This window comes from Protobothrops mucrosquamatus, unplaced genomic scaffold, assembly GCF_001527695.2.
Source record: "Protobothrops mucrosquamatus isolate PMUCROS unplaced genomic scaffold, P.Mucros_1.0 scaffold1826, whole genome shotgun sequence".
NCBI classification, from domain to species: domain Eukaryota; kingdom Metazoa; phylum Chordata; class Lepidosauria; order Squamata; family Viperidae; genus Protobothrops; species Protobothrops mucrosquamatus.
This window is the reverse complement of record NW_015387960.1, coordinates 275,954-285,205: the sequence shown is the minus strand read 5'-3', so window position 1 is coordinate 285,205 and position 9,252 is coordinate 275,954. Positions and strand designations below refer to the sequence as shown.

At 39.3% G+C, this 9,252-nt stretch overlaps 1 protein-coding gene across 1 annotated transcript in view; it reads right to left on the bottom strand.

Annotated features, from left to right (window-relative positions):
* Positions 1-637: 637 nt before the first annotated feature.
* ADI1 (acireductone dioxygenase 1) overlaps positions 638-9,252 on the bottom strand; it is a 17,301-nt gene continuing 8,686 nt past the window's right edge. The window contains exons 3-4 of the mRNA XM_015823296.1: positions 3,492-3,671; positions 638-841 (exon numbers count right to left, since the gene is read on the bottom strand). Of these exons, the coding sequence (XP_015678782.1) occupies positions 731-841; positions 3,492-3,671 (291 nt within the window). The 3' untranslated portion in view covers positions 638-730. The remainder of the gene's footprint in view (positions 842-3,491; positions 3,672-9,252) is intronic.

Genomic DNA, 9,252 nt, shown 5'->3' with positions numbered 1-9,252 from the left:
AATATTATTTTATTAGCATTACAACATTAAAGCAATTTATCAAATATAATAATGCTTTAGGTTAATGCAGGAATGAATCAGATTAAGTATTGCTTGTAAGAGGGACAAGGAAGTATTGATATTCTCAACTGAGATCTGCAAACTACATAAATCACTATTGTAAGTAGAAATCCATTCATCCAAGGACAAAATTTCATATTAAATTTTTTTATTTGAGAGGGGAAATCAAAGATTTATCACCTGTAGATGCTGTTAACATAGCCCAGGGGTAGTCAACCTTGGCCCTTTTTATGACTCGTGGACTTCAACTCCCAGAATTCCTGAGCCAGCATAGCATAGCATAGCCAGCATAGCATAGCATAGCATAGCATAGCATAGCCAGCATAGCATAGCATAGCCAGCATAGCATAGCATAGCCAGCATAGCATAGCATAGCATAGCATAGCATAGCCAGCATAGCATAGCATAGCATAGCATAGCATAGCATAGCATAGCATAGCATAGCATAGCCAGCATAGCATAGCATAGCATAGCATAGCATTAGCATAGCATAGCCAGCATAGCATAGCCAGCATAGCATAGCTGGCTCAGGAATTCTGGGAGTTGAAGTCCACGAGTCATAAAAGAGCCAAGGTTGACTACCCCTGACATAGCCGCTTTGCCATTTTAATGGTACGGATGTTGCAGGGTGTTCCATGCCTCATGTTGTCCTATTGGTTTATTGTACCATTTATGACAAAAACTGTTGGTACTGTGCTCGAGCAGGAAAGTGGTCAGCTGGTCTGTTATGAGCGGTCCACACGGGTTCTCCAACGAACAGTCTCATTGCCTTGACATAATTCTAAGAGGAAAAAACACAAGAATTCACACTCAGTAGAAGTATTCACTTTCATAAAAGATGTGGTTCAAACTACCAAAAAGGCTGAAAGAATTAAAGACAAAACCGTCTTTGGGTGGTTTTGCCACAAACACTATTAAAAGAGATTTATTTTATTTTATTTTTTTAAAAAGAAACATTAGCAAATATAATCCTTAAGAACAGAATCAAAGTGATTTTACTCAAGCCTTAGAAAATACCCAGACTTTTAAAAATATAGCTATAACCCATAGTCTGATTTTCTTTGCCTAGTTTGCAATATTGACATTGTGGAAGAAATAATAGTGATATAAATCACTTCAACTCAGCCAGGTAACAGAGTCAATATATTCAAAGTCCCATAAGGGAAAGAACTTCTTTGGACATTTGGCAGATTTAGAGTTCCATCATTTGATTGGCCTCATTCCTGAGTCTGGAAGAAACTGAATTTGAACAGCTGGTGCTTTTCACGCACATAATCTCAAGCAAAAGTTGGTGTGATGTTCTTCAAAGCATGGGAGCAGGAAAACTGTGGCCATTTAAGAGAAAATAATGCTTCATGTACGATATTCTCTATTCCTCAGGGTTAGAAAAGCACAGGACAAATCTGGGAGCTGTGACTCAACAGCTGGATCCTGGAGGATCATAGAGCTACTACCCTGATGTAGAAAAGTGTCCATGGAATAACTCACAAATTGATATTGAATATCCACTTATTGGGGTGTAAAACAAGACTACCAAATCTGGACTGAAAAAAATCCAGGTAACCTACAGATGTCAGGAAAGAATTGCAGGGAGCTCGTTGTACACTTTTTGCAGCCCAAACCTGATAATCTTAGGTTTAAGTTGCAAAGAATTCAAGAGGCCATCCACTGCTGCATAAATGCTGTTAAGTTTGAAATCTCAATTCACAAGGGTAAGCATGCCATTAATTGCATAAATGTTGAAAGTCTTTACGATTTCTTACAACTTTTATCTTTGTGACAATCCAGCCAAGACTGGAATTCATACTCTTTTCTTTCTACAAATAATGATGCAAACAGGCTACTCTAAAACCAATTTGCTAGTTCAGCTATCGAGAGAATACAGGAAATAACTGGGCACATGATGGCTTAGTTCACACACTATACTGAACTGAAATCAAGCAGATTTGAAATTGGATTACTAGGGACAAAGTCCTAGGCCAGTCTGAGCTTGTCTTTTAACAGCAGTTTCAACTCGAAGCAACAAGCAGGAGAGACCATTACCCCACTCAGTATCTCTAACCTACTTAGCTAGAAAAAAAATGGAGAGCCTCATTTCAGAAAGGAAACAAGCTTTCAGATGATAACCTTTTATCTGTCAGTGAAGAAAATAAATAATTCATTTTCTTTCTATTTTCTTTCTCATTCTTTCCTTTCTCAGCAGGAGTTGGGTAAGAAATAGCTCATTTCATCACATGCGCTAAAATGGAACGTAGTCTCTTGCTTCTGATCGACAGCTCATGCTATAACCATGTTAGCCTTTATATTACCACATAATTATTGGTTTATATTTTTAAATGTTAGCCCCATCGGTAGCAGCATTTTAGCAACAGCTGCTTAATATTTAAATTAAGACTTTAAAAATTTCAGTGGGTCAGGCAGGCCAGCATTCTGAGTTTTAAAAAAAATTCTTAATCCATTTCACTTGCTATTTCTAATGTCTCTTGATATTATACTGTTTAATAACTCAAACACGCAGTGTCTGAGTATTAAACAGTATAATATCAGAGATATTAGAAATAGCAAGTTAAGTTGGACTAAGATTTTTGTTAAGTCAGAATTGGTGAGTTGTGTGTCTGAGTTGTGTTATTTAGGAGGCATTGTGGAGGGAGGAGGCTTAAGGTTTTGAAATGAAATGGAATAGAATGCCTAGCAATATTAATAAAATAAAACACATTTATTGCAGCACAGTGGCTAGCACAAAACCTGGGATTCAGAAACACAGCCTATGCATATTTTCCCTATATAATAAAACCAACAAAGGGGTCCCACAAACTGATCTCCAATCCATGGCGACAGAGGATAGAGCCACAGCAAAATACTAGCTTCTTCAACCTTCTGTTCTGAATGCTTTGTATCCTACACAACAAGCCAAACAACAGAAAAAGCAGAGCAGATCTCCTGAGGCTCCAATGGATAGTTGCTATGGTAACACCAATCCCTTACTAAAGATGGATTTTATGACAAGGCTGGAGACACAAGTGCTCCATTTATCTATAAAGATAGCAGTTCAGAGCCGAGAAAGCATATGTGGCTCTAATACTATCCTTCCCTGAACCTTAGGAATTGATTTCTAAGCCGAGAGAGTTGCTTGGAAGTCAAGGAAGTTTCCGATACTGTGCTATGATTTCAAGCAAGGTAATTCACCAATACCAAATCAATGATTTCCCAACAAGTAAGTTGTTAAAATTGTTACAATGGGGTATGAATTTGTACGTGTTGCTTCTTCAAGATTCCTAACCCCACATTTCTACATTAGTGATTCATACCTGGGGTGTACCAGAGCTATGTTTATATGCTGGTCTGCATCTGCCTCAACTGTGGTTTTTATTTTATTTATTTATTTTATTTTTATTTTATTGTGGGTTTAAAAAAAAAAGCCTGTTTCATACAGATTCATCCAGTGTAAATCGGTGATAGATGCCAGCAGGAAGCGTGATCATGTCGCCTTTCTCCATAGCAATCCGGATCCACTTATCATCTTTATCACGAACATCAAAATATCCACTTCCTTCCAGGATGTAGCGAATCTCATCATCTAGGTGTAAGTGCTCTTCATAAAATTTTTTTATCTAGGACAGGGAAGGAACAGAATAGGAAGCATTTTTGTGGAGCAAGCCTATTACAAACACATAGCATATTGCATGCTACACAGATTGTAAGGTGCTACTTCCAAAGTGCTCAAGTTTCTGTTAATAGGCAGCTGTTCAATGTTTATATGGTAGATTTTGAAGTTCTCTCAGAATTATCCTTATAGCAATTATACAAAGTAGATCGGCACACTTACAGCAGATGAAGGACTTCTGCCCTCTGAACATCTAGTTGGGAAACATTTTAAATGCACATTCCTAGTAATCTTTACATTCCATCCGCCTCAATTTGAGACCAGCTGTTTGCAACATTAAATCTATGTGTGCTATGTATTGAAATACCAAGCTAGTTGTTGCAGATAACAAGAATTACATAAAAGCAAATGAGCATGTTGGTTGTATTCTTTCCCTCCTCAATGCCCAGCATAGAATTTAAGCGCTTTGTTCTTCCTTGACCAGATGGCAGCACGCTCGTCAAAACTGTGCAAGCTGGCAACTTGGGAGGGCTTATTTCAATGAGTGAAGCACCCTTCTAAATTGTTTCAACGGTCCTACTAAATATGTTGTCATCTATGGAGAGAACGAAGTCATATTTCTCGCTTTCTAGATCAGAGGTCCCCAACCTTTTGGGCATCAGACACCAGTTACATGGAGAGAGGTTTTTCCGCGGACCGGAGGGTGTGTGGTTTTGTGTGCTGCCTGCATCCTGCAGATGGGGCTTTGCTTGTTTGTGCGGACCAGTTGCTGGCACGCTGTGGCCCGGAACTGGTCCACGGACCAGGAGTTGGAGACCCCTGCTCTAGATGGCATCGCTTTCCAAATATGCCCTTCATAAAAAAATCTCACATTTCATGAGGCCCCCAAAACAGATCATATTGTCAGCTACCTGGATTCAATTTAATACTACCTAGATACATTAGGATTGGAGCATCCAAAATTTCCAGCTGATTTTTGATTATACAGGTTGTGGATTCTACATTGCAGTTTCTAAAGGACTTAGAAGACACCAGACTGTATAAGGGTTAGGATTCTTTTTCCTAACAAATGGAAATATAAAAATGATTGATATTTGAACGAAAATGTTCCTCTGCTACTGAAAGGTATTTATGGAGACTTCCTGATTTGTCCTTCCATTAGGATGGTGACTGGCTCAAGCAGTTGATTTGAAGTGTCACAAAAGCTTAGCTACTCAGGAGCTACTCCATATATTGTTTTTGGTTGTGTATTGGCATGTGAGAATGACCTTAAGGGACAAGGGGAAGAGATGCTTCCCAGGAAATGATCAGACAGGAGAGAAGAAGAGTCCTCAGTTGCTTAATGGTCAGAGAGAAAATTAAGGAAGACCCAATCTAATGGATTAGTTAAAAGTGTCGGCAGAAGATTTGCATTTTCAGACTCGCAAGATTCTGTTAATGTACCCTTACAATAAAGTAGATTTAGCTCATCTGGTTGTGTTTCCTGTCTGGTTTACCGGGGAGGGCTGACAAGATGCATGCACTAACACAGGAGTCCCCAAACCCCCGGTCCATGGACCAGTACCACAATTCTGATAATAAATAAAGCTAGTGCTCTGCCTGGCTAAAAAATGAAATGCCCAATTCTGTTTCTCCTTATTATCAGATTCAGTGAAGCTGAGGAGCTGCTAAGCCTAATCAATAATAAAACAGAGGGCGGGCAATAAACCAAAACTCAAGCCAGACAAAGCTGTGGTGCCATTATTAGGCACTTTGTTTGACCTAGAGAGTTGTTTGGGGCTTTAAATTCAATTAAAACAAAGACGTAAAACCTCAAATCATCCTCAGAAAAATCAAGTACTATTTTCACTTGTTTAAGATAAAAGTATGTTGATCTATTCAACTAAGTTTCCCTTAACAATATAGCTTCTGCTTTCTGTTAATTGACGCTTCAACAGTGTCTTCAAGGCCAGACCCATGTACAATGCATTATAGCACAGGGGTAGTCCTCAACGTATGACCATAATTGGGATCAGAATTTCCATTGCTAAGTAAAGCAGTTGTTAAGTGAGTTGCACCCGATTTTATGACCTTTTTGCTATAGTTGTTAATGAATCACTGTGGTTGTTAAGTGAATCATGTAGTCATTAAGTGAATCCAGCTTCTCCCATGGACTTTGTTTGTCAGAAACTGGCTGGGGAAATGGCCAGGATGCTGCAACCATCATAAATAGATGTGAGTTACCAAGCACCTAATTTCAGATCATGTGACCATGAGGATGCTACGATGATCAGTAAATAAGGAGGATTGATCATAAGTCATTTCTTTCAGTGCCATTGTAACTTCAAGTGGTCATTAAATAAATGGTTGTAAGTCAAAGACTACCTATAGTCTAATGATAATTCTTCAGGAGCACTCGACAGATCTTTAAGGAGTTCAGTGGCTAAATTACCGTACATTGATTTACACTGAATTAAGCCATAATACTGTATAATGTTTGTTTTGGTTTAGTGTTATGCATAATTTCCATTAATCACTTATTCAAAAAAGCCATATTTAACAATACCATCATTTAACACAGAACATGAATCTAGCCACTATGGCTTAGTCCACAAACCATGATTTTAACATGTTTTATATATATATATATATACACACACACACACATATATATATGATACATACATACATACATATACATATATACATATACATAGGGATTTTTGGTTTGATCTCTGGGCTTGGTAATTAGGTTGCAAACGTTCCATCTCCGTTCGGGGGGACATCTTCAGTGCGGTTTGAATTGTGTTCTGTTTGTTTGGAATGTTGCTTCCGGTATTTCAGTTGAAGTAGCTTTGATTCTGTTGGCTCTTTAGGTTTTGATAGGGACTGTCTGAGAGTTGAGGCTAGGTTGTGGGCTACTGTGAGGTCGTGTTGGCAGAGTAGTCTTGCTGTCATCTCTGAAATGTTTCATATGGAAGGAATTGTAATTCGTTTGGTCATTGCTATTCCTGCTGTAGTAGTTGTATTATTTTGGGCGTTTGTATTGTTTGTATTTTACAAAACAGGAACTACAGGCAATGAAGTCTCTCAACTGAGAGAAACATCGTCATCCTACCAGCCGAGAAAGGCTGAATGACAGTCATACTAGACAAAGCTGACTACATACAAAAAGCCAAACAACTCCTACAGGACACAAACACCTACAGATGCACTAACACAGACCCGATGACGAAACTGACCAACAAGATCAACAGAACCCTAAAAAAGCTACAGAAACTAAACCAAATCACCAAAGAGGAATATCAGAGAATGAAAGCAACTGATTCAAAAGTGAACAAAGAAAACACCCCACTCAGACCATTTCATCTCCGTTCAGGGGGACATCTTCAGTGCAGTTTGAATTGTGTTCTGTTTGTTTGGAATGTTACTTCCGGTATTTCAGTTGAAGTAGCTCTCTCGCTCTCAGTGGCTGGTAGGCAGAGTCAATGTCAATGTGTCTGTTCACTGATTGGTTGGTGGAGAACCAGGCCTCGAGGAATTCTCTTTCTCTCCTTGACTTTGCTTGGGTTATAACTGTAGTCCCGGTTAGATCGAACTTGTGTTGTTCTGAGTCCTCGTGGACAGACATGAGGGACAATGGGTCGTGTCTTTCGATAGCCAGGGAGTTCTCGTGCAGTCTGGTAGATAGCTTTCTTCCTGTTTGGCCCACATAGTTCTTTTCACAGTGTTGCACTGGACTTGGTATATGACGCCTGATCTTTGATTTGTTTCTGTTGGCTCTTTAGGTTTTGATAGGGTCCGTCTGAGAGTTGAGGTTGGTTTGTGGGCTACTGTGAGGTCGTGTTGGCAGAGTAGTCTTGCTGTCATCTCTGAAATGTTTTGTATGGAAGGAATTGTGATTCGTTTGGTCGTTACTGTTCCTGTTGTTGTAGTTATTGTGTTGTTTTGGGTGTTTGTGTTGTTTGGGTGTAGGGATCTCCGGTTAAAGCCTCATGGATATTTGTTTCTCTCAAAGACTCTGTATAAGTGTCTCTGTTTTGTTAATCAGTGTTGCAATAGGATTCTGCTCTTCTGAAAAGTGTTCTGACACAGCTTTGTTTATGGCATTTGGGGTTTTTGCTATGGAAGTTGAGGATTTGGTCTCTGTGTGTTGTTTTTCTGTATATGGATGTTAGAAGTTGGCCACTGGTGGTTCTGGTTACAAGGACGTCCAGGAATGGCAGTTCATTGTTGTTCTCGGTTTCTATCATAAATCGAATGTCTGTGAAGATGTTATTGGTTTTTTTGGTAGGTCTAGTCGATTTGGTTGTACTTGATTATCACAAAGGTGTCATCCACGTAGCGTACCCATAGTTTGGGGTTTATTGTGTGAGAGAACAATTTTTTCGGTTCTTTGCATGATGACTTCTGCGACCAGGCCAGATATGGGGGATCCCATAGGTGATCCTTTCAATTGTTCATAGACCTCACCGTCAAATTTGAAATAGGTGGTTAGGCATAGTTGGAGTTCGCATGTTTTTTCTAGTTGTGAGTGGTCTTCTTGGTGGATGTGTCTTGTCTAGAAGTTCTCTGATTAGGTCAACTGCTAGTTTCAGATCTATTCATATGAATAATGCAGTAACATCAAATAATATCATAGTTTCGTCCTCATCGATGTGAAGGAGTTTGAGTTTGTTCAGGAATTGCGTTGCATTGTTTATGGAGTATTGGGAATCGCTGATGAGGTGTTTTAGGCGTTTCCATATTTCTTTTGCGAGGTTATAAGTGGGTGTGCCAGAGAATGAGATGATCGGTCTGAGTGGGTTGTTTTATTTGTTCACTTGTGGGAGACAATAGAAGTGTGCTATGTTTGAATCAGTTGCTTTCATTCTCTGGTATTCCTCTTTGGTGATTTGGTTTAGTTTCTGTAGCTTTTTTAGGGTTCTGTTGATCATGTTGGTCAGTTTCGTCATCGGGTCTGTGTTGGTGCATCTGTAGGTGTTTGTGTCCTGTAGGAGTTGTTTGGCTTTTTGTATGTAGTCAGCCTTATCTGGTATGACTGTCATTCGGCCTTTCTCGGCTGGTAGGGTGACAATGTTGCTGTCAATTTTGAGAGATTTCATTTCCTGTAGTTCCTGTTTTGTAAAATACAAACAATACAAATGCCCAAAATAATACAACTACTACAGCAGGAATAGCAATGACCAAACAAATCACAATTCCTTCCATACGAAACATTTCAGAGATGACAGCAAGACTACTCTGCCAACACGACCTCACAGTAGCCCACAACCCAGCCTCAACTCTCAGATGGACCCTATCAAAACTTAAAGAGCCAACAGAATCAAATCAAAGATCAGGCGTCATATACCCTACCAACCACCGAGAGTGGGAGAGCTACTTCAACTGAAATACCGGAAGCAACATTCCAAACAAACAGAACGCAATTCAAACCGCACTGAAGATGTCCCCCCAAACGGAGATGGAACGTTTGCAACCTAATTACCAAGCCCAGAAATCAAACCAACAGCCCAGCTACCAACCCGAGCTACTAATATTCAAACACATCTCAACATATACATATATACATATATATACATATACATACACACACACACACACACACA